At 43.9% G+C, this 25,857-nt stretch overlaps 1 protein-coding gene across 16 annotated transcripts in view; it reads right to left on the bottom strand.

The window, feature by feature from the left end:
* Kiaa1217 (KIAA1217 ortholog) overlaps positions 1-25,857 on the bottom strand; it is an 805,390-nt gene that overhangs the window by 272,601 nt on the left and 506,932 nt on the right. For 12 of the 16 annotated variants that reach the window (XM_076939581.1, XM_076939576.1, XM_076939590.1 and 9 more), the window contains one exon: positions 14,042-14,325. In XM_076939581.1, the coding sequence (XP_076795696.1) occupies positions 14,042-14,155 (114 nt within the window). In that variant the 5' untranslated portion in view covers positions 14,156-14,325. Of the gene's footprint in view, positions 1-14,041; positions 14,326-25,482; positions 25,783-25,857 lie in introns of those variants that run through there. The other 4 variants (XM_034509823.2, XM_034509833.2, XM_034509825.2 and 1 more) reach the window with 2 other exon arrangements.

Raw genomic sequence — 25,857 nt, 5'->3', positions numbered from 1 at the left:
AAAAGTCTTAAATAAACTAAGCTAGGCCAGGTGGAGTTCTTCTAACTTGAAAATCTTTATTGAATTGCCAAGGGCAGACTTTCTGTGAATCCTCCAGACATCTTGAGTGAAGAGATGTTTAGGGTTCTGGGACTGTCCAGCTAGGGAGAATATAAGAAGCAAGTCCAGCCAGGAAGAGTCTAAGAAGAAAGTAGCAACAGAAACTAGACAGATGGAAGGCATCACTAGCTCTGGGCTGTACGCAAGCTACCATGGACAGCACAGAACAGGGTTAACACATCATTATGCTGAGCTCAACCCCCATAACTCCAGGACCAACAGCTCCCAAGGATGAAGAGAAGGCTAAGGAAATACCAGTCTCTAGAAAATTCTGCAACCTGCTCCAAAGAAAAACCAAAGGACACTAAAAGAAACAAGGACATATTTTGTAAGTAGAAATCATAGTTTGAGTGTCACCAAAAAAGAAAAACAGCATTTGAATACTTGAGAGAAACGGTGGCGCCCAACCCTGGAAATCCTTCATCCTCCGACGACGGGCCTTGATCCTCTGGCTGTTGTTGAATGCTGTAGATTTCTTTTAGGATGCACCCATTCTTATTTTACTACTGCTTAATGGTGCTTGGGGTGGGATGGGGGGGGCAGTTAATTTTGTGTGGACACTTGACTATACTGTGGTGCCCAGGTGTTCCATCAAACCCCAGTCAAGATTTTGCTGTAAAGGAATTCCTCAGATGTGACTCACATCAGTCATTAGGGTGTGAGGAAAGCCAATCGCCCTCCATAACTCAATTAGTGGCAGATTTAAAGAGCGAAGGCTTCTCTTGCTCTGTAGAATCCTGACTGATGTATCTCATAACTCCAGGCTGCATGAGTGCAGTCTAGTTTCCTAGCACAGAGTCCAGTTCTAAGTAGCAAAGTCATCTCATTTGTAACCACCTCATGCCATTTCAAACACAGCTTGTCAAGACCTAAACTCAAGTGCCTGTCAAACTTTACTTAGCCGAAGCCATATGTAATCAGAGATAAACAGACAAATTCATGATCAAATTAAAGTGAAGAGTAATAATAGGTATGCTTAGTGTTAACAAGTGAACTCTCCTATCAAAATCCAGACTGACTCTGGGCATGGTGGGGCATGTCTATAATCATGGCAGTTAGCGGGCAGATCCATAGGATTGCTACACGTTTGAAGACAGCCTGGTCTTCAAAGCAAGTCCCATGCTAGCCAGGGCTACATAGAGAAATAATAAGTTTAAATTCATTTTGGGATGGTAAGATGGCTCAGTAGAAACAGGCACCCAATGCCAAAACAGACAACCTGTAAAGAGTTTGCTCTACAGAACTCACATGGCAGAACGGGAAACCAAAACTGACTCGTATACTGTGGTGCATATGCAGAAAATCTGGATTCAGTTCTGGGTACCCACATATTGGCTCACAACCACCTTTTATGCCAGTTCCAGGGAATCCAATACCCTCTTCTGATATCCATAGGAACCAGGCAAACACATGGTCCAAATACATACACATAAGCAAAACACTCATACGCACAAAATTAAAATATTTTAAAAATAAAATTTATTTAAAGAAGTTATAAAAGACGTTTTAAAAACTAGGAAAGGATATTGTTTAAAATAGAAGCTCAAACAATGAGAGAGATTAGCTGAAAAGAAGAAACATGAGCTGATTCTTGATAAAATAATAATAATACACCTGAGAAAAAGCATGAAAATATTTGCTACATACTTATATGACTTGAAAGTACTGGCACTGAGTAGAAGGAACATACGAATGTTTCATGGAGTAATAGGAGAAAGGATCAGGGCAGTGGGCAAAGTGCATGCTGGTCCTTGAACATGTTTCTCATACTTTTTATATTTAGCATACTTTTGCACAGGAGACTGTTCTGATTTGACTGAAGTATCTGAAAACAGAGAAAGAAGGGAACAGAGAAACAGAGTAGAAGGAAAAGAGGGTGGATACAAAATACGAGAAAATCTCATTGCTTTCCCAGCACACTGGGGGCATAGGTTTCTCTCGCACTCTATTTTCCTGTAGTCACTACCCCCTTGCTCAGCCTTCAGCATCTTAGAGGTGCTGACTAAGCAGCATCACTGACTACCGTTAGGAGCAATGCCAATAAACACTCACAAAACCAACTCATTGCACATTCCATTTGTGCAAAAATATGTCTTTGGTGCAAGAATTGGCAGGGGAAAGCCTGCTGGTCTTTGCCCCAAACTCTGAAAAAATCAATCACTCAGTTCAAAGTTCCAACCCATAAAACCAGAACACGCAAGGCTCAGGTTCACCCTCACGCAAAGACAGGCTGGTAGGCACCCCTGGGAAACCACCGATAAGGGAACTGGAAGTACAGAGAAAGAGCAGAGCTGCTAAGCCGAAGATAACTGAGATGAGAATGCAAAGTGAGGCTGTGGGAGAGTGGGTCTGAGAGGCTGCTGAAAGATGCTTCTAAATACTGTTTTAAGGCAGGCTCCAGACCTGCTGCTCCCCCGACAAGCTGTCCCCATCAACCCAAGTGTTGACACTGTGATGTCAGTTCTGTCCTCTCATTATTACTGCTTTTTCTTAATCTTTCTTTTTTTTTGTGCGTAATGACTGTCGTGTATAGTGTCTGTGAGTATGTTTGTGTGTGCATGTTGGGGGTGTGCATATGTGCATGTGTGTGTATGTGTACATATGAAGGCACATTTGAAGGCCAGAGGTTGATGTTACACATCTTCTGCTATCACTCCCCCTCTTGTGGGTGCAGGGGATCCAAACTCAGGTCCTTATGCTTGTACAGCAGGCACATCCCCCAACTCGGCCATTTCCCAGTTCTCTAGTCTCTAAATGTTTCTAAGCATCAGGAGTGATAAGACAGACCACTTTGTGATCTTCTAAAGGATGTGGTACTGGCTGAATAATAGAATAAAACCTGAAGACAGGTCTTTCTTTATTTTTTTTTTGGGGGGGGGCGCTGGTTGAGACAGGGTCTCTATACAGTTCTGGCTGTCCTGGAACTATGTAAACAAGGCTGTCCTCATGCCTGCGTTTGCTTCCCAAGTGCTGGGATTAAAGGTATGTGTCACCATTCCTGGCTTCTGAAACCAGGTCTTGGATCTATTTCTTCTGAACCTGTGACAGTCCTTTTTGTACCTTTGTCCTCCTCCAGCCTGTCACTGTTCTCCTTTTCCTTCCTAATATCTGGTGTGTCAATATGCACCTCTGGTTCCATTCCAGACTGTAGCTGCCACCCTGGACCTTATCACTGTTGGTCTGGCTAAACACCGAGGCTGTTATCAAGCCAATTTCATCATCCTTCTCACATAGCTCTGAAAGCTAATTTTTAAACTTTGCCTTTACTCTAATCCCATACCATGGTCCAGGTCTGTGAATCCATACTTTTCTGCTGGCATTCAAAGCTTAGTTAGCAACAACCCAGCTTCCCTCTCTGTATCCACTGATGTTCTTCTCCAAAGTCCACTTCCTCTTTTCTTAGGCTGGCCACAAGGAAGCCACCTCCATTCTTGTCTCAACAACATCTCTCCAATCCTCTCATTCTGGAAAATGCCATCCAATACGGATCCCCAACACGGATGAGACTTTGGGATGCAGAGGTTAATCAGGAAAACAGGACTTCCTCAGTCTTCTGAGACTGCATTAAAATTCTGATCCCCAGTGTAAAATTCTTCCCTCCTAACTGTTCCCTCTGTGCAATGATCTCCTGCAAGCTTGTGAGGGGCATGGCATCATTTCCAAACATAATTCTCATAAAACACAAGACCCTAATTGTTAAGGGTGTGGCTCAAACTGGTCTTGCAAAAGGTCTTTCGTCTTCTCTTCCTTCTTCTTTCTCATATTTTGCACATTGCTGGATATTAAACCTCATTCAGAATAGGCAAGCACTCTGTTGCTGATAAATACCCCAGCCCCAATACTCAATGGGTGATTTGAATAAGAATGGCCATAAGAGGTTTATAGATTTGAATGCTTAGTCACCCAGGAGTGACACTATTTGAAAGGATTAGGAGGTGTGGTCTTGTTGGAGGAAGTGTGTCATTGGAGGCAGGCTTTGTGAGTTTCAAAAGCCCAAGCCAGGCCCAGTGTTACTCTCTCTTCCTGCTGCCAGTGGTTTCTGATATAGAACTCTTAGCTACTTCTTCCAGCACCATGTCTGCCTGCATACCACCATTCTCCCTGCCATGATGATAACGGACTAAACCTCTGACACTGTAAGCAAGCCTCAGTTAAATGTTTTCCTTTATAAAAGTCGCCACAGTCAAGGTATCTCTTTACAGCAATAGAACACTGACTAAGACATTACCCAAAATTTATTTACTCTGCTTATTAACATATTCAAAGATCATACTAGTCATTTAATTTTGATAACCAGTAATTTTCCCCCAATTTGAAACTTCCCTCTCCTAAAATAGCTGTTAACAGACTAGAGCTGGGCTGGATGGTTAACAACCTGTTGCTACCTCTTCCTTACCAAACAGGGTTTGGACATGTATTCAGCATCTGTTACAATGGGGATAAATGTTCTCATCCTGTTCTCTCCACCACAGCACTATTTGCCTTCATCTATGATTAAGAAAAAGCCTCAAGGAAATAGTTGACTCACTATCGTCATGAAGCCAATGGTATCTCAGCATCTATAAACTCACCTCAGACCCCAAAGTTCACATATCTCCCACTAAAGAATCTTGTCTTGGCAGGCAGATTCTGAGATTTGTCTTTTGTGTACAATGACAAATCTGGGCTCCGTGTGTCTGTCCATAATAAATCACTTGACTGAATGAATGCAAAACAGGTGGACAGATGAACAAATAAGCCAAGAAGCTGCCTTGACCAGCAACAAACAGGAAGGTAACCTGCTCTTTGTGAATCCATGCATACCTATGCTTCATACTGAATCATGTTGGTCTTTTTAAAGGCCCCAGATGCAAGGTTCTCTATCTTTTTTGGTGGCAATTCTCTCTAGGCCCTGCTGAGGACAAGTTCCTGCCTTTATAGCTATACTTTGTTTCTGGTTTCCCCTTACTCCCAGCTACTCCACCAAACTCTTCAACTGTTGAATTTTACTGAGCTCTTAACATCAGACTGTTCTCAAGATGCTCTCCCTTCCTTTCCTACAACACCAATTAAAAGAAAAGCTAACGGTGAGGACAGTGGCAACCAATTAAGCATGGATCAAAAGCCACATGCTGAAAGTGATGCCTAGTTAGCATTCCTCTTCCCTTTCTGTATCATGTTTAGTCAATAGCAAATGAAATATTCTTTAGCAAAATTGCAACTTCTAAGTTTTTAGCCTTTTATTTCTTCTCCTCCTCCTCTTCTCCTCTTCCTCTCTTTTTCCCTCCTTCTCCCCCTCCCCTCTTCTTTCTCCTCCTCCTCTACCTCTTCCTCCCTTTTCTTCTCCTCTTCCTCACTCCCACTCCTGGCCTGGTTCACGTGAGACCAGAAATTGATATCAGGTACCAGCCTCAATCACTCTTCTCTTAATGTGTTGAGTCAGGGACTCTCAGGAACCTGGGTACATTTGCTGATTACACTAGGCTGGCTAGGCACCAAGCCATAACGATCCTTCTGTCTCCTGGGATTACAGATGTGTGCCCCCGTGCCTAGCTTTTTAGGAGTCCTAGAAGATCTAAATTCAGATCCTCCTCAAGCATGTTACCAACTAAAACACCCCACCAGTCCCCAAGCTCTTTCAATCACAGAATTCTTACTCCAGTCTTTGTAGTGGGTGTGGGTGTGTTCCTAGGGGTTTGATGTGGGGCTTCATACATGCTAGGCAACTGCTGTACGGACCATCTTTATGTCATATTTGAAAACGCCAGTCTTCTTTGGGCTGCATTGAAAATTAACTCCTTCATTTGGTCATTTGGTAGCGCCATTTCTCTTAAGTATTTGACTGTTTTTCCATTTGTGTTTTTACTATTGTGTTTCATTCTGTCTGAATACAGATGAGTGTGGTCATTAAAGCCACACTCATTGCCTTTAGAGATATTCAAGATTATTCATAATTTTTCTAAAAAATGCTTTCACACTGATTCTTTTAACACCGTCGTATTCTTTGCTCACCCAGCCACTAGTCTTTCATGATATGCAAGTCACCATTCTTTTTTTTTTTTTTTTTTTGGGGGGGGGTGGGTTTCTCTGTGTAGCACTGGCTGTCCTGGAACTCACTCTGTAGACCAGGCTGTCCTGGAACTCAGAAATCCACCTGCCTCCCAAGTGCTGGGACTAAAGGCGTGCCACTGCTGGCATTGATTAACACAGAACCTGTAACAATGTATGACCTGGCTAAGACCCATAGTCCTTCCATTTAATGATGCGGCACTGACACCACTTTCCTAATGTTCCTTTTTTTTTTTTTTTTTTAACCATGATTTACCTTTAGAAAAGGAATACCATGATTCCTTTTCTAAACTGTCAAAGGTGGATCCCAGCAGAATCATGACTCAAACTCATACTTACTAACACTGGTAGAACTTGTACTGAGACAGCATCTCCACAAGACAGAAGGAGACAGAGTTACAAAGACACTGTATAAGAATGGCTTCTCTGGAAACTTGCCCAATCAGCAACATACTTCATATGTGTAAAAACCAAAGACTTTTGTGTTGTGTGTAGTTTTAAAAACATGCTACCGCCTTGCCTGGGAGCTGCTGCACTACAAGCCCCTCCATACTCCCTTTGTTACACCCGGCACAGCTCCAGGATAGCCACTGCCAGCACTGACCCAGCTTCTCTTTCCTACTGGCCTTTGTTCTGGGAGCGGTCACGTTACCAATCCACTCCCGAGACCCTAGAATCCTAGAATAAAAGACACTCTGACACCTTTATTAATTTAGAATTTGCCTGCTAGGCACAATTGCTGGGTGCAAATACCTCCCGCCTAGAAATGCGTGCCCTTACCAATTTATTAACTCTGTTTCTCCTCCTGCCCTAAAGTTAGTAGCTTGTATCAGCTAGCCCCTGCCAACCTCCTTGGCCATCTGCCCATAGTGGAGGCCACAGGCCCTAGCTGCCCAGAGGCCTTACATGATTGCTGTGTTCTCTTTCCTCCATGGCACGGCAGAAAAAAAGCCCCCCTCTCTCTCTTTGCATCTCCTTTTCTTCTTCGGAGTCAGAAGTCCCACCTGTGCCTTCCGTACAGCATTTGGCTCCCAGCCTTCTTTATTGACAAGTCAAGAACCAATTGGGGAACAAGACCTTAGCCTCAGAACCTACTCTTATACTTTTGTGCTGAACCACAACCCACCCCAGATGAACTGCAAGGTCTATTTGTTATACAGCATGATCTAAACTAATACATGAGTTTTTAGGTATCTTTCTTTTATCAGGATCTTTTGCCTTAAAACCTGGCAACTGAAAATAGTATTCAAAAGGGAAATACCGGCAGACAGAGTTTATACCCTCTAGTCTCCTGTGTGACACAAAGTGTCCTTTGCACACACAAAATGAAGGGTCCTGATTTTTGCTCCAACATGAGTCCCCTCATTCGGCAGTTCATGGTACTGAGAGTCACAGTAAAGTTCCTTAAGTCATCAGAAGTGTGATCTAGAGATGTTTGCTCTCCTACTATTCCACAGGAAATGCTTCTTCCAATTCCAGGTGAGGTCACGGCCATGGTTCTTCCCAGCACCCACCACTCCCTCCACTAGGTCTTTCCCAGTCATACTGTATTTCCACAGCAACGATTCACTCACTCTGGCTGTTTCCCTGTGAACATGGAGGTGTTTTCTCCGTATGTTAACACTTGTCACTATTTTCTGTGAATTTTGAGAGAACTAGCATCAAACTGCCTATCATTTACCAACTTTAAGTAGAGCTAGTTTCTGAAAAGCTACCCTTCTGGGATAAGAGAGAAGTGGCTGGATAGTTTAAAGCACACACTGCTCTTGCAGAGGACTGAAGTTCAGTTCCCTGCACTCATAAGAGAGAGTTCACAACTGCCTGTAAGCCCAGCTCTGGGGGAGCGGATGTCTCTCGCCTCCAAGGGCCCCTGCACTCACATGCATGCTGTACACAGATACAAAACTTAAAAAAATCTTTTTAACAAACAAACAAAAGACCTTGCTCTTCTTATTCAAAGGCAGTTAAAACTTTTTTTTGTTTTGTCTTTCGATTTGCAAGATGAAACCAGTAGAGACCTTCTGGAAAGTGAAGTCAGTGAAAGACAATATTCAGGCTGAACCAAAGCCATGAATTCCTGTTTGCATTTTTGCTGGTTTTTAGTTTTTTATTTTGTAGCCCAGGCAGGACTCAAAGTCAAGACCCCTTCTGCTCCAGCTTCCCTAGTGCTAGGCCTATACAGGATCAATCTTTGCGTATGAATGCCTATTATCCAATGTCTTGAACACAGGACTACTTCTTATTTACTATTTCTTGTGGTATCTTGACCATAACGCTAAATATATACATATGTGAACACTTGACTCATGAGATCTAAATTGATTCTTTTTGGTTAAATGTGTATAAGCGTTTGCCTACACATGTGGATATATGCTATGTGCATGCCTGGCACTCAGAGCCCAGAAAAGAATTGTGAGCCACTGTGTGGGTGCTGGGAATTGAACTCAGGTCCTCTGCAAGAGCAGCCAGTGCTTTTACCTGCTGAGCTGTCTCTTAGGCCACTGAATTAATTGTTTCTTTTAATGCAGGAAAAGTCTAAGTTTCCGTGAGGTGTCATGGCATAGTAAGAGGTGAAAGCAGGAGAAGCAGGCAGTTTTAGAAATATGCCAAAATTGTTTACTGACAAAAGGAAAGTAATCCTCCTCAACACTCAAACGTTTGTGCTGGAAAGAAACAAGGATTTCAGACTAAGGCCTTGAAATATGCAGGTGGCCACAAAGCAGAACAGAGCAATGCTAAGAATTGCCGTGGAGGGGGAGTAGCCTCCATGGGGCTCTATGATGTGATTTCCTGGAGCTTCAGCTGAGAAAGGTAAGAAAGACATCAGCTCCAATGCCACAGTAACATACAGTGAAGCCTGCAACCCAACCACACACCAGCACTCAGAGGCCAGGCAATGGGATGCCCTGTCTGATGGCCCTGCACAATTTAAAAAGCCCACTGGGCCTAAAGATGGTTCAAGGGGTCAAAGTGCAAGTGACTCCTGAACCCTACATAAAAAGCCTTGACATGGTGGCGAGCATCCACAATCACAGTACTCCAGGCCAGGTCCAGGGAATTCCTCAGATGCTTGCCTCAACAAGATGGAGGTGAGAACCGGCTCCTCCAAGTTTCCCTGGTATCCCCACGCTTGTGCTCGCCTATTCACATACCCTTGTACGCATGTACACACATACAAATAGGTCAGTAAATAAGTGCTTTGTGGCAAAGGCCTAAAGGCGAGGGAGGCAGCAATGAGTACGGCCCTGCTTAAGCTTTACTCGAAATCTCTGGGGGACAGTAGCGTATCAATCTCTCAGCTTTTTAGTAATTGAGAGGCAAAAAAAAAAAAAAAAAAAAAAAATGCATTCATAGTTTTAAAAACTCAAATACTTTGCCATGACATGACTCATCCTGTAAAGGGCCTGGCCATGCAAGCCTGACAACCTGAATTCTATAGCAGGAACCCTTATAGAGGCAGAAGGAAATGACTGACTCCACAGACTTCATCTCTCACCTCCACACTTGTGTTATGCTCATACGTGCACGCGCGCGCGCGCACACACACACACACACACACACACACACACACACACACACACACGAAATACTAAATATTTAAAAATTAAATTTAAATGTGAAATTCTCTAGCAGGAATATTCCGGTTCTTAAGCTAGGATTACGCAGCAGCAGGGGCATGTTCTTCTTTTCACGGTGTTTGTTTGGTAGCAAAGAATTAGAAGAGTCTCAGACATTCCTACTACCAAGCTATCCTGTACAATACCAGATGCATCATTTTTGACTTGCTAGTCTCTGCCTGTCAACCATGCTGGGGAGGCAGCCAGGAACACAGCCCACAAAGGAATAGCTGGTATTTAGAGTCTCAGGGTCTGGCGATGTGCATCAGATGGTGTCATTTGGCTTTCTCCAAAGGAAAACAAAATCCACAGTCACAATGTAGAAGAACAAAGGGAGGTAAAGTGTGAAGGGGGGGGGGGGAAGGGAGACAAGGAATGCAGACGGATGAGGTGCTGTCTATAGGTATGTCCTGAGTGTTTACTGTGGTGGCTGGGACGGACTCGCAGAACCTCGGCAGTAGCTGAGTGCACACAGATGTGTCCTTTGAAACCACCCCACCTCCCATCTCTGCTTTAGACAGAAAATACAAGCAGGCAGAGAGGGAATGTGGCATCTGCCCAGCCTCCGGGGAAAACAGCTGCTAAGCCACCTCACAACTGCTGCTCAGGTGTTATTTGGGACAGGAGATCAGTATCTGAGGCCACTAACCAATCTCCCTTCCCACTCAACACAGGCTTTTATCTTTTCTATGCCTATCTCCATTCCATTCAACTGTGGTGGTCCCTTGTGTGTGACAAGCATCAACTTTAAACTTACAAGTCCTGGGCCTGGCATGATGGCTTGGGAGATGGGTGGAATCTTGTGAGTTCAAGATAGCCTGGTTACAAAAAGGGGTTCCAGGCTAGCCAGGGCTGCAAAGTAAGACCTGTCTAAGAAACAAAACAAACAACTCTAAAACCCAAACCATACAGGCCATGATCAGGGTAGGATAGTGGAGTAAACCATGATTCTGAGTTCACACTTCTTTTGGTTGAAATCCCAACTTTTCTTTATTGTGTAATTGGTTTTTGTTTGTTTGTTTGTTTTTGTTTTTGTTTTTCGAGACAGGGTTTCTCTGTGTAGCCCTGGCTGTCCTGGAATATTGTGTAATTGTAACTGAGTTTAAGTTACTTCCACATGAGTAGCTTTTTATTGGATAATTGGATATAGTATTTCCCAAACCAGTGACATAAAGAGAAGAAAACACATATCCTATTGCTCAAATGCACATCGATGCTGCCAAGCCTGCTTCAGAGAAAAGGGAGTCTTCCTAATCACACAGATGTGGGTCATCGGCCCATCCGCCCATCCATACACCAGTGAGGTTTCCCATCTCCATTCTGAATTTCATTGCCTTGTTTTTTTTTTTTTTTTTTTTTTTTTTTTTTTTTCAGTGCGAAGGGAAAAGAAAACAAATGTGGAAACAAGCCAAACAGACCACATTTCACAACCTTAGGCATTCTGATAGAATTCTTAGAGAACATGCCACTTAAGGGAGAAATGGAATGAAAGATTAACTATGGACTGAAACTGTACCAGTTAATACCAACCCCATTTCTATGGAAAATCAAAAGCTGAGTGATTTAAACAGTGTTGGCAGTGAACTGGCAAGGCTGCAGATTGAAAACATTGAGCCTGTCTCAGTACCTGCAATGTGCACCGGCAGCAGGCTCTCCCCCGACCTGCCCACTTATCACAATGGCTGAAAGCTCTCCACTTCCTCCAAGACAATCTCCAACCTCAAAGGTCAATCTGATAACAGGCCAATGAGAGCCACCAAGGAAGCCTCACATCTCCTGTGACCCTAAACCCACTCAGTCTGCTAAAGAGTAATTGCACACAGCCCTGGAACAATAATACCCTATGCTACAGTTGGATGCTATCTGCGTGGCTGTTGAGATAACTGGAGAAAAACAGGTGACTGGAGACAGCAGAAAGCAAAGGATCCAAAAGAAAGTATCTGGGATTTGTAAGAAAGAAGTAAAAAAGAATAGCAGAAAAGCATCTGACGATAGCTTGAAGAAAAGAGGCTTGTCACAGTCTATTTTTAGATGCTTTATTTCACCTTTACATGTACTTGTGGATATTTGCATTCATTTGTTCATTCATTCATTCATTCATTTGTTCATTCATTCACTGAACCAAGCACTTGAGTGCTCCCAGGATGGATTACAGTTGCACCACGTCTCACTCAGAAAACAATATTTTTTTTGTGGCCTATGCATTTGATACATTTTTAGAGAGCTGCCTTCCTCTTGGGTCAGGCCCCTGTTCTCCTCCTCTGCTGCCTGCTCTCACATCCAGCCTTTTCTGTAGCTAAGCTGGACACCAGGAACAAATGGGTGAGAGGAACACTAATGTGTCTTTTCACTGTGAACCTTAAGGTCATCTCCTTTATTAAAAAATGAGCCACGATGGCTGGAAAGATGGCACACTCACAAGCACACATATAAAAATAATAACAATAGACTGGGCATGGTGGCTCATGCCTTTAATCCCTGGACTTGGAAGGCAGAAGTAGGCAGAATTCTGTAAGTTTGAAGCCAGCCCGGTCTATATGGAGAGTTCAAAGCCCTCCAAGGACTACAAAGTGAGGCCCATTTCAAACAGACAAAAAGCAAAATAGTAATAATCACCACACTGGGCGGTGGTGGCGCACGCCTTTAATCCCAGCACTTGGGAGGCAGAGGCAGGCAGATTTCTGAGTTCAAGGCCAGCCTGGTCTACAGAGTGAGTTCCAGGGCAGCCAGGGCTATACAGAGAAACCCTGTCTCGAAAAACCAAAAACCAAACAAACAACAAAACAAAACAAAAAAAACCCAAACAAGCAAACAAACAGTAATAATCACCACTACTACCACTACTACTATAATAAATAAATCTTTTGGGGGGTGTTCAAGATAGAGTTTCTCTGTGTAGCCCTGGCTATCCTGGAACCCTCTTACTCTGTAGACCAGGCTGGCCTCAAACTCAGAGATCCACTTGCCTTTGCCTCCCATGTGCTAGGACTAAAAGTGAAAGAAAAAGTACCAGATGATGATCCTCAAGACCAGTTTCTCAGCACAAAGGAGATTTATTTGCCCCAGAGGGACACAAGGCAGGGAATAAGAGACAAAGCAAGAGATAGAGGCTAAGGGGAAGGGAATGAGGGAAAGGGGGAAGGGGTTTTTATCCCCAGTGACAAAGGACTGCCTCTGGATAGCATATTTGCGGCCCATAGACAAATGGCAGTTTATAAAGGTAAAAGGGAAAACCCTGTGTTAGAATGAGGTGTTTAATTTTAATTGGGCATGTTAATTAAGTGAGCCAAAGGGGGGGTTTTGATTGCTAGACTTCAGTACTTTGCTAGCTGGATCTTGGTAGCCCTAGGGGGAGGAAGTAGCCAAATAAGAAAACAGACCTTGGTGGCTAGCTTTAGGAATGTGTAATCTAATGATTTTAGCAAGGCGGAAGGAATGGGAGAGAAGGACAAGGCGTGCCAGAGCCATGTTTGCCATGCTCCAGTGGCCTAGACCCTTCATTAAGTATCTGTAATGAGTGAAAGAGCTTGTTTAGACTGCCTGGGTTCAGATTTCAACTCTGCCCCATGCTTACCCACTAGTGTGACCATAAGCCAAGGGTGGGCTTTGCAAGCCCGGGCTTTCATCTCTTCCTCTGTGAGTTGGGGAGAACCATGGTATCTTGATGGTTGTGTGAGGAATTAATGAATGCCAAGTCCCAAGAGTAAGTACTCAACAAGGCAGAGGGAATGAGGGAGCCATGCTCGCCACGTTGGAGCTGGCCAGAGTGCCTTCAAAAGGCGTGTACCACCACAACCTGACACAAACAGATCATAAAAACAACAAAAACACACAAGCAATGAATGAGCTAAGTAGGGTTGCTTTCCTAGCATAAGCAAGGCCCTGGGTGTAACTTTAACACAGCAATAATAAAGACTGAGTGGGTGTGGCCTGGAGAGAGGGCTCACAGCCTTTGCGCATGTCTGGAACCTCAACTCTGAGAGAGGCACAGTCCAGCCCACCACTGGGGCTTGCTGCCTGCAAGTCTAGCTGAGAAAACGAAAGCTCCAGGTTCAGGGAGAGATTGGTTCTCAAAATAAGGGCAGAATGATAGACAAGGACAACTGACAGAGCCCCCTTCTGGCATCTGTGCACATTCACAGGTTTGCATACACACATACATACGTGCTACACACACTCACACGGGCACTTGTATGTACACTTGCATGAATAAATATATAAAATTACAAATACTTTTCGAATGAGCAAGACTAAAAGAACTGATAGTGTGTTCCTACCTGGTCTCTCAGCCTCTCCTGGTGGCCCATGATTGCTGTGGCATGGTGGGGGTACTTCTGCTTTAGATGCTCCAGGAACGCCTCTCTCTTCCTATCCATCTCAGACGTTTGCATTCCCAGGATCTCTTTGGAACTTCGGGGCCCACCTAGAGTGTGTCTCCTTGGGATATTTCGGGCAGGCTTGGAAACCTGAGCCCTGGTGTTTCCATTAGAAAGGCGTTCCTTGGGCCTGCGGCATGATGCATCTTCCTGGGATGTCACATGAAGATTGCTTTTCCCTTGTTCTGCAAGATGAAGAGCAAAAGTGAAGTTCACAATTAATGATCTCACAGGCATCTCATTTGTAGAACACCAAGAGGGGTTGTGGCAGTTGCTAATGAATCAATGTAACTTAGCAGAATTTTTTATTTGTTTTGTTTCTCTTTTTAAGCAAGAATGAGGGGAAAAAAATCTACAATCAAAAGAAATTTGAAAAAAAAATGGACTTTAGATGCTAGAGCAAATGTTTTTTTTACTTCTTCCTGTCATTGAGTTTGTTACAAATGAGAAAGCTTGGAGAGACTGGTTGTTTGCAGGTAAGTAGGCTGCCCCTGTGTCTGTAATTACCGCAGTTAACCCCAGGAATTCTGATCATTTGTATACTTTTCATTATAGTTTCAACCTATTAACAGGATTTTAAAATATTTATCATCTGAAGATGGTTCTGACAGATGTCATTCAGCAGCAAGAAGAATGGTAGGTGTACAGCCCTCAGAAGATTGCTGGCACCCATGAACCTCTGGGAAGTTCCATTTCTCCGTTCTCATAGGCCAGGCAAAGGGAATGTCATGAGAGGTAATAGTTGGGGATCTATAAAGTGAAGGCTCAGCCACATCTTCCCTGAAATGACTTCATCCAAAATACACACAGCAAGGAAAGGTATGCTTTGATGGCTTTGACCTAAGCAGACAGCTTCCAAGCTGGGCCTCTCAGAGTTGATTATTAGAGTCTCCTAGAAAAAAAAATCAACTAGGAGAAACAAGGTTAACGCTTCCGGTTCATAGCATGTAGAAGCAACCCCCCCCCCCCCCCCCCCCCCCCCCCCATTTCCCCTTTTTTTTTTTTTTTTTTTTTTTTTAAGATAAGGAGGAAAATACGGACCACTGAGAAGCTTCAAGGAATCAAGAACCCAGCACTTTTGCTTGTTTCTTTGTCTTTGTTTTGTCTCTGAGACAGGGTCTCACTACGTTGCTCTGACTGGCCTGGAGCTTGCTATGTTGACCAGGTTGGCCTTGAACTCACAGAGATCCTCCTGCCTCAGCCTCCCAAGTACTGGGACTAAAAGCTGGTGCACCATCACAGCCAATTTTCACAACTCTCTAGAAAAAGCTCAGTGGGTAAAGGCATTTGCCGCAAGCCTGAGGACCTCAGAAGAAAACCAACTTCTACAAATTGTCCCGTTACACAGGTGCGCACGCACACACACACACACAGAGGTGTCCAGAATTTGGGTGTAAACCATCTCTCTAAAAGCAAGGGCACTGATACGATAGCACTGTTAGCCTCTCTTTGCCTGGAACCCTCTGCATACAGAGCTCCCAGTGCAGACTCCCTCTGGCAAAGAACAGAGAATATTTTCATCTCTGGCTTATTTCCTTGTCCTAGTCTTCCAAAGCTCAATGTGTGTCCTGAGAACAATTCTTCTTGTGTACCCCACTTCTCATTACTTTGCTCATTACAACGTCTCCATCAGACACTGATGAAGGAAGGGAAAGAAACTGCCCAATTAGTTACTCTTAGCTCTTACTAGTTTTAGCAGTAAGTTTAAAGGGCCAGAAGACAGACGTTTTGTTTAAAAAGGTATTGAAAGATTAGTATAATTTTATTTATTTAGTAATAATAATCTTTATTAAATAATAATCTCTAACATGTAAGTTCACATCACAGTCTCCTTTTTTTAAAGCACCCCTTCCCTAATAATACAGGAGTCACAGAATCTATTACATAGAGCAAAACACATGGCTGGGATATAGCTTAGAGGTCAATATCTTGCCTAGGATGTGCAAAGCTCTGGATTAGAGCCACAGCAGCACCACAAAAAACAAGACTAAGAACAGAAAGGTCATATCTCAAGCTAATAAACATGTGTGCCAAGAAGACATACAGCTTCAGCTTTTGTGTGTGTGTGCGTATGTATATGTGCGTGTATGTGCATGTGTGTATGTGTTGTACACGTATTTTGCATTGGTTAAAACTGCTATGTGTATGATAGAATCCTAGGGCTTTTCAAGATTGCTTTCAATATTAAAATAATCCATGTAAAAAAAACTATCCAGGACAGCTAGATTAATGAACAAGTCTGAAACTCTGGAAAGGTTATTGCTTTACATGGACATAAAACACATGTGTTCACATTCAGACATAGATATGGAAAAAAAGTCACATGTAACCAGTCAGGCAAGAGGAAGACACACTCTGCTGGGGTAATAGACCTTCACAACACAAGGAGAGGCATGTATAAACAAGAAAAGAAACAGACAAAGGTCCATTTTGTCACAATTCCACAGTTACGGTGTCAGACCCAAGTGAGTCAGTTTCACATTATCCGTATGAATGAAGAAAAGTGGATGTGCGGACTCAAACAGAAGGGCAGTTCTGTTTCTTGTTTGGAAAGAAATTTGGTGCTAAGATGTAAATATGGGTGTGTCTGGCTGTTTGCTATTCTGGGAATCCTTGTCTAACAAAGTAGAGAAGTTGTAGCCTAAAGACAAGGCCTGGGAAGGCTGAAAGGCAGCCCTGTGTTTCCTCTTCCTGCCCCTCCCAAGCTCTTCCAGGGAGCACACTTCCAGCAGGGCAAAGAGCAAACAAGAGCTTCCAATGGAAAAGCAGCCCTTAAACATTCTCCAGAGCACAAGTGGGGAGGAGGAGGGCAGGCACACCAAAGAGCTGATCTTCAGAGACCCAGGGGACTCCAGCTGCAATGTGTCCACATCCTGGACAAGAAAAGTAGAGAGGGGTCGGGGAAGGCAAATACGAAAAGGCAGAGGGTTATAGAAGCCAAGCATCCTGAAGGAGCCATCCATACAGCAGGCTGTGAAGACCAGCAACTGCTCAACTATAGTGACTGTGTCTTTGCCGTGTTCTGGTTACTCTGGCTGAGTCTGATCACCAAGTGGAGGACCTGGGACTAAGCATCATTGGGCACTTGACAGCTGCTTGGGAGGCAGCAGTAGTGTGACTATCTTTCTGTGACATTTGTTTTGTTTTCTTTTTATCTTATTTGCTTTTAATTTTATTTTGGGGGGGGGATGAAAAATAAACCCAAAGTCTTACATATGCATACTAAACATGCACTCTACCATTGAATTATACTTTTCTGAGAATTTATTCCGTAGTCAAGATTAGGGAGTCCAGTGGCTCTCTCCTATAACTGCAACACTCTGAAGGCTGAGAGTTCAAAGCTAGCCTGGGTTACATAGTGAATTCCAGGACAGCTGGGACTACTGTGTAATAGAGCACAAAATCTTGTTTCAAATAACCAATAATATGTAGGTTATTGGTTTTATATATATATGTGTGTGTGTATTTATATATAAATACATGTATAATACATAAAAATATACTACCTACATATAACCAATATATATTTAAAACCTATATATAATCTATATATAATATATACATATATATGTGTGTGTGCATACATGTACATTATATATGGGTTTTAAATATATCCTAGTAGTCCACATACTCGTGTGTGTGTATGTGTGTGTGTGTGTGTCTGTGTGTGGTATATGCATACCTATATATGTGAGTGTGTCTCTGCATGCTTGTATGGAGATCAGAGATAGAAGTTAGGTGTCTTCCTCTATCGTGCCCCACCTTATGTTTTAAATGGGAGCTCATCAATTCTGTTAGATTGGCTCATTAGCAAACCCTGAAGACCCTCTTGTCTCCCCCCATCCTAGCACTGAGATTACAGGCAAGGACCACCTCATTTAGCTTAGTGCACGTGTCCTGGAGATCCAAAATCAGGTCTTCATGTTTGTGAATCAAGTACGTTATCTACTAAGCCACATCTCTAGCTTCACCTCACCTGTTTGTTCATTTGTTTGTTTTGAGATAGTGTTTCTCTGTGTAGCCTTGTCTGTCCTGGAACTCTGTAGACCAGGCTGGTCTCAGTGATCTGCCTGCCCTTGCCTCCTGAAGGTTGGTATTAAATATACCTCCACTACCTGGCTTTCCTCCCTTCTTCATAGTGCTTAGCTGAAGTGCTGTTTTTTTTTTAAGACAGTGTCTATGTAGTCCAGACCAGATTCAAACGTGTCCGTCCACTTTTCTCAGCACTTCAAATGCTGGGGTTACAGCCAGTGTGCCATCAACCTAGACAAGATGGTGCTTTCCAAACTTGTCAAAGAGCACTTGTCTTCAGGAAGTTGCTGCCTGGTTGTGAGGTGAGGCCTTTGGGTTACCGTGACAGCCACTGTACTACGTGTTGGAATGAACACATCCCCAGGTTGCTCTATACATAGGGTGAGTGCACCTTCTGTCCCGTCCTTCTAACTAGGACCTTCTGCTAATACTAGTCAGTGTAATGTGGACAGAAATAACAGGAACACCTTCAGCCCTGGCCCTGGGCCTTGTAAATAATCTTGCAGGGTTTGTCTTTACTCTGGCCAGCTGAAGGCAAAAGATGCAGGAGAAGCCTCCTAAGAAATTGTGTGCTGATGGGACAGAAAGGTCACCCAAGAGATCCAGCAGTTCAGGAACATCACAGCCTACTGTGCATGACCAGGAAAATGACCATGGCCATACAAAGGTACCAAGAACAAGGTGCATGCACAGATGGACACTCAATACTCCTCAGTTTTCCAGTTCTCTTGTCAATGTTACGAAGACCATTACCATATACAAACTGGCACAGGAATTACAACCGGAACAAGGCCATTGCATCCCTTTAGAGGACGTTAAAAACTGAAGTCCATAGGCTGGAGAGATGGCTCAGAGGATAAAGTGCTGGCAAGCCTAATGATGTGAGTTCAATTCCTAGAACCTCTATAAAGGTGGAAGTTGTCCAGTGACCTCCACACATGGACTACAGTTCACACACTCTCATACTCCTATATCAGAAATAACAATAATAATAGTAATAATAATGAAAGCAAGGTTGAAGAGATAGTTCACTAGTTAAGAATACTGGCTGTTGCCGGGGCGGTGGTGGTGCACGCCTTTAATCCCAGCACTTGGGAGGCAGAGGCAGGCGGATTTCTGAGTTCGAGGCCAGCCTGGTGAGTTCCAGGACAGCCAAGGCTATACAGAGAAATCCTGTCTTGGAAAACCAAAAAAAAAAAAAAAAAAAAAAAAGAATACTGGCTGCTCCTCCAAAGGATCTGGGTTCAATTCCCAGCACCCACATGGCAGCTCACAACTGTCCATAACTCTAATTCCAGGAAATCTTTGCCCACTTCTGGCCTCTGTAGGTACCAGCCAGGCATGTGGTACACAGCCATACATGCAGGCAAACACTCATATCCATAAATATGTTTCTTAATAAATGAAGTCAAGGATAAGAACAATTCCTTGTACAGACTTCATACAATACTTTATACAATAGGTAGAGTCTTCCATGTAATCTGGATGAGCGTCCAGTGTCACGTTGATTCAAGTTAACTGACTGAGTCAACTATTCATTTGCAGAAGAACTGATAAAATGCCTGCTCCAAACACTGAAAGGGATAGGAGGGGCGTGGAGTGCTGATCAAAATAGACTGCATAGAAACATCTATATGATAATTAGAGTCAGTACAATATGATAATAATGTACAATATGAGCATCGGGTCAGTGCTTTAAAGAGAGAAACAAGATATGGGGGTAGAGCACAAACTGAGTATCTGTCATTCCCTAGACTAGCACTAGATGGGCACATGGGCCAGAGGAGCCAAGCAGATGGATGGACCCCTGGCACAGAGCTTTCAAGAAGCCTTTAAAAGCCAGAAAAGGAGTTCATGTTGGGGACAACATCTCAAGGATCATACTAGGAGCCCATGGCCTACAAAGAGAATAAGACACAGATTCAAATTCTACCGACAGCCAGGCATGACGATGCACACCTATATCTCAGCTCTTGTCAGGAGGCAGGAAGATCAGGAGTTCAAGTCCAGCCTTAGCTACATGAGTTTCAAAGCTAGCCTGGGCTGCATGGGGCCCTGTCTCAAACAAATTTTCCCAATGATTCCTGAAAGCCTACTCTGTCAAATGCTTAAAGCTCCTTACACCTTGCACCTATGGGGGGTCACAAAACTAAATGTGGAAACAGTAAAAACATTTGTATCAGCAAAGGGTTTCCAAACCTGCAGCAAACAAAACTTAATTCAAAATCATATTCAATATATATATATATATACAATATATGACACGCACATATATAATATATAAATAATCAGGGGCTGAAGAGAGAGCTAAGAGGTTAAGAGCATTTGCTTCGGCTCTGGGTTTGATTCCCAGCACCCACATGGCGGCTCACAAATGCTTATAACTCTGGCTCTAAAGGCATTCACACAGACATTCCCCCCCCCCCCCTTTTTTTAAAAATCTCCTCAGGTACCAGACACACATGTGGCGGTGAAAGTGGTGTCTAGACCCAGATACACACACATACACATAAAATAAAAAGCAAACCAACAACACTTGTAAAACAGGAATGTGGTGCACGCCTGTAATTCCAGCCCTTAGGAAGGTAGGGGTAGAAGTTCAAGGCCATCTGCAGCTACAGAAAAACTGTGAGGCCAGCCTGGGCTATGTGAGATTCCATCTTGAAAACAAAACAAACAAAAATCGAGCTATAGCCGGGCAGTGGTGGTGCACGCCTTTAATCCCAGCACTTGGGAGGCAGAGGCAGGTAGATTTATGAGTTCAAGGCCAACCTGGTCTACAGAGGGAATTTCAGGACAGCCAGGGCTACACAGAGAAACCCTGTCTCAAAAAAACCTTAATTAAAAAAAAAAAAAAAAAAAAAAAAGCAAGCTATAATGCGCCTGAGAAGTTTCTGGCAGCACCACCCCATGCTGCTGCTTCACAGGAGCCTTGATTCTGAACACACACCATGCATGTGTCAACGGCATCTACCGCCATGCCACAACTTGCCAGCAAGCACTGCCTTAAACACACAGGCTCGAATTCTATTACTCTATGTTTTGAACTTCAATGCTTTCACCAAGCATGCAAAGCTTTATGCTCTTACAGAAAAGGAATAGTTTAATTACAGAAACAAGGACTTTAAATAGCTTCCTACTGTCATCCTTCAGTGTGTTAAGTATCAATTTAGTGTATCTTCAAAATGTATTATCTTAGAATGTTTGATTTTAAAAGAGTGCAGTTTGAAATGCTGACTTACATTTAAAAAAATCATTCAGTAAATATTGGCTTGGAACTGGCATGAAATTTCTGCAACTTCTGAAATGGCTTTTAACATATTTTTGACATTTGTGTTGTGTGTTTATGTGAGTGATATTCTCAGCCTGATTATAAAATCAAACTATCAACGTTGAAAAACATTAAGGAAGCCCTATGTCTTGCAGTATCAAATATTGAGCCAAGATGTAAATTCTAACAAGCACATCTAAGCATGCAAATTTGTTTCCATCTTTAATAAATAATCAAATTACACACACACACACACACACACACACACACACACGCACACACACACACTTTGCCTGCCTTGTTAGCACAAGCATTTAATCTCAGTTCCGACACAGAGGAGGCAGAGGCAAGCAGATCTCTCTGAGTTCAAGGCCAGCTTGTTCTCTGTAGTGAGATCCAACATGGCCAGGACTAAATGGTAAGAAGACCCTTTTTCAAAAAAAGAAAAAAAAAAAAAAGGAAAAGGAAACAATTATATCCACTAGGTACTTGATGTTTAAGATTTGCTTATTAAAAGATTTTATTTTTATTTTTAACTATGTGTATGCACATGTATCTATGAGATATGAATGTGGTTGCCCAGAGTCCAGAGGAAGATACTAGATTTCCTGAAATAGGAGTTACAGTTATAAGCTTTCTGGATGGTGGATGCTTGGAACCAAACCCGAGTCCTCTGGAAGAACAGTACATGCTCTTAACCACTGAGCTATCTTCAGTTGCAAGGAGTTGTTTTAAAATAAGCTTCTTTATGATTTAGCCCCATAAATGTATGATTTATATGCCCCCTTTATTATAATTGTATATACCCACAGTCGTATAGATCATCCCAGTTGAAAGGTACTAGGGGCAGGAAAAGCTTAGGAAGCCTTCGAGCCACGATATTATCACTGTTTCTGATCTCTTGAGATGACCATATGCCACCTTTTCCAAAGAGCTTTGACTCGCAACTGTTGCCCAGTATAATTATTTATAGAGTTCTCTTTTATTCTCAAAGGTGTCTGGGTTTGAACACTGAGTTACATGATCACCCAAGGTTTCATTATACACAGCTGATAAACCAAAATCCCGAGGGTAGGAAGCATTATTAGCCTTCTGTCTAATTAAGAATGGTTGGTTAAGTGTCCCTCCATGTGGCTAGCACTTCATGGGATGTTACAAATACACACAAGTGAGTGGTGGTCCTGGGCCAGAACCCCCACGCTGTAGCCGGATGAACAGACACATATGCAGATATAAAGCAGAGTGGCAGATTTGAACATGTGGCACTGCAGGTGATGTGAGCCTCAGAAATGCTGCTCCCTCAGCTCATCCTCGGAAAGCCATTTAGGTCCCATTGAAGCACGTGTGAGTCAGGCAGAATCAGATATTGAAAGCCTAACTGGGACTCTCCCCCTCCTTTTGTTATTGTTCCATCTCCTCCTTCCAAAGTCCCTAACCTGAAAGATCTCAGGTGCCTGGGTGCAACTCTCAGACTTGCCCTTCTTCACAGAGTCCCCTGTCTTCCAGGTAACCTCATTGACCACTATCAGAATCGACTCCTGACACATTTCTCAATCCTCACACACCCTAAGGAAATTTTGCTCTCCGACCCTAAGCCCGCCCCTCCCCTTCCGCCATGTCTCAAAATGCTTTCCCACGTAGGTGAATGTAACTCATCCTTCCAGTACCTGGATCAAATATTTTCAAGCTGTCTCTGACCTCCCTTTTCTGTTCAATACTACATCTGATCTTAGCAAATTCCTTTGGCTTTGCATTCAGTGTACGTCAGGAATCTGCTTCCTTCTTATCACAATCTGCTTATCGCCATCTAGCCCAGAACAGCACGGGGTTTCCTAGCCTGGTTTACTTCAGAAGCCTCCTTAGAAGGCTTCTCTGCCCTTCCCCCAGTCCACTTGTGTTAAGCCCCACCCAACGCCCCAGCCCACCAACTGCCTCCCAAGATCCCCTGTAGAGGTCTTGCCTAACAGGCTCAAGACTCTACGTTCACTCCCAGGGTTCCAAATTAATTAATTTAAATTAATTTAATTAAATAAAAGGCAAGTCCAATTTGCTAGCGGCGGCCTCACCTCCTGTGAAGGAGAAGCTAAAGACCTTCCCACAGTTCCACAAGGCCTCCATAATCTGGCCTGGGCTGACCTCTCAACCTGTTCCTCTTCCATCTTCCTCCTATGTTCGTTCCTGCTCTTCCCTCTCCTGCTATCTTTGGGTTTATTCTCATCTCTGATCCTCTCTGATAAATTCTGATGGTCTCACCGCCACTCCCTTGTTCCTGCCTTATTTTCCCTTCTAGTCTTATTTTTAGTTAATAGATAAAACACAGGATCTCCAGTAAAATTTGAAGCTTGGGGACATAAAACATATTTTTTAGTATAAGTCTATCCTGTGCTATATGTAAGAAATATATATGCTTTAAAAATAGTTTATCTGAAACTCAAATTTAACTTACGCACTCTGTATTTTTCTTTACTGAATCCAGCATCCCAGACATCTAACACGCTGTGTTTTGCTTACATTTTCATTGTGTGTCTCTACCCGGCCCCACCCCGACTTGGCCCTTAGAACATCAATCCAATGAAGGGGAGTATTTTTCAGTCTGCTCTTTGCATCTCTGGATCCCCAGTGGCTGGAATGGTGGCTGCTCTATAACACAAGGTCAATCTTCCTGGTGTGGATGAATAATCGAAGGGAGGCATCTGACCATCCCAACCTGGGAAACATCAATGACTTACTCAGGTTGTTTCAGGGTTGGTTCTTAAACTGGTCCCAAACTAATTGTCCCCTCTAGAATCTGGGTTTCCTTCAGGACAGGCCCAGAGGTTGGATTCCTGCAGTAAGAACCGTCCTATCAAAAAAAAGCAAGTTGGGGGCCTTTCCCAGGCTGGAGGCCACCAACCCTAAAACTGCACTCAGACAAGTGGTCTGCCGCCTCAAGGCTCAGGGGTTCATTGAACATTTTAGGAGGCAGGCTTCCTTTTTAGTTCGCTGGGGGATTTTTCTCTCCTAATTGTATTTTCTTCTGTCTGGCTTGGCTTTGCATTTTCACTGTGGATGAGTCATGTGCTGCTTCCTTTTTTTCATTTTAAAAAACACACACCTTTTCCCTTGTGCATAATCCCCACTCCCACGCGCTGCTGTGCACAGCCTTGCACATCTTTTTGTTACTAACTGGCCCTTCCATGAACCTGGACGGGTAGGGCGGGGCGGATCCAGATTGTGTGGTAGGTGCCGGGACAGCCTGCAGTATGAGGGGCTGAGGGGCGCTGGCATCACAGTCTGCAGCCACCCACCCTCCCTGCAAGATTTATTTGGAACTATATAAGGTTCTGGAAATTCCCAACGGAAAAGCCAAGTCTATTATAAACACAATGTAGGGAAGAAAAAAAAAAACTGCCTGGAGAAAATACAGGAAAACTAACTGCTTTAAGAACTCCCAACTTTTACATTTAAACAGAAAGCCCTAGAGTTCTATCTATCATCTAGATGCTCAAGTACTCTTCAGCCGTCCGGATCTGCAAAATAAAAACATCCTTAAACTCCAATTTAACTCTAAAGCGCTGCAAAACTTTGTAGCCGCAAGAAGCTGCCCCCCCCCCCCCCCAACTCCTAACCAATGAATGGAACCGCTGCGCCTGGGAGGTAGGTGCAAAATTGCCTTTCCGAGCCTCCAGAAGCACCGGGAAATTATCAAATCGCTGCTGGGCGATTCATTTGTCATTGCTTAGAAATCCCGCACAAACTGCTTGCTCACTGTTCGACCAGTTTGACACCATACACCACCTCTTCACGGACTTTAGGAAGATCTCACAAGAGATAAAGTAAAGCCAAGAAACCACAGCTCTGGGCTCAGTTTGAAAGCACACCCCACCCCCTCGCCCAACACACACACCCCAAGAAATTGAAGCACACCCCACCCTCTCGCCCAGCACGCACGCACACACACACACACACACCAAGAAATAGACTTTTCCTGGCGCCTGGCGTCGGGTCTCCAGTTCTAAGCAGCGTGCGTGTAACTCCATCTTTGAGGACTGTTACTTACGGGGCATCTGTCTGCTGTCTGCGGAGGGAGGCAGGTTCGGCTCACATTTCTGGCCTTCGCTTTCTTCCATTGTCCCTGCCGGCCGGCCAGGCTTCTCCCTCTGGAAACTTCAGAGCGCAGTTCGGAAAGCTCGCAGAAAGCGCTTGGAAGGGGGCCCGGGGGTGGGGCGGAGGGGACCGGCGAAACCCCACCCCAACTAGTCTCCACTCCGGTGCAAAGTCTCCCTCGCCCGGGAAAACCGCATTCCAGCGCTCGGCCTCCCTCGGCCTGGGTCCCGGAGCGTCCGCCACCAGCCTGCTGTCGCCAGGACTGGGGGCTGTGTCCTGGAGGCGGCGGCTGTCCCCGCCTCTGCCGCCCAACAGGTGACGGCTCTGC

The sequence above is a fragment of the Arvicanthis niloticus genome, chromosome 8, assembly GCF_011762505.2.
Source record: "Arvicanthis niloticus isolate mArvNil1 chromosome 8, mArvNil1.pat.X, whole genome shotgun sequence".
In the NCBI taxonomy this organism is placed as follows: domain Eukaryota; kingdom Metazoa; phylum Chordata; class Mammalia; order Rodentia; family Muridae; genus Arvicanthis; species Arvicanthis niloticus.
This window is presented reverse-complemented; position numbering and strand designations above follow the sequence as displayed.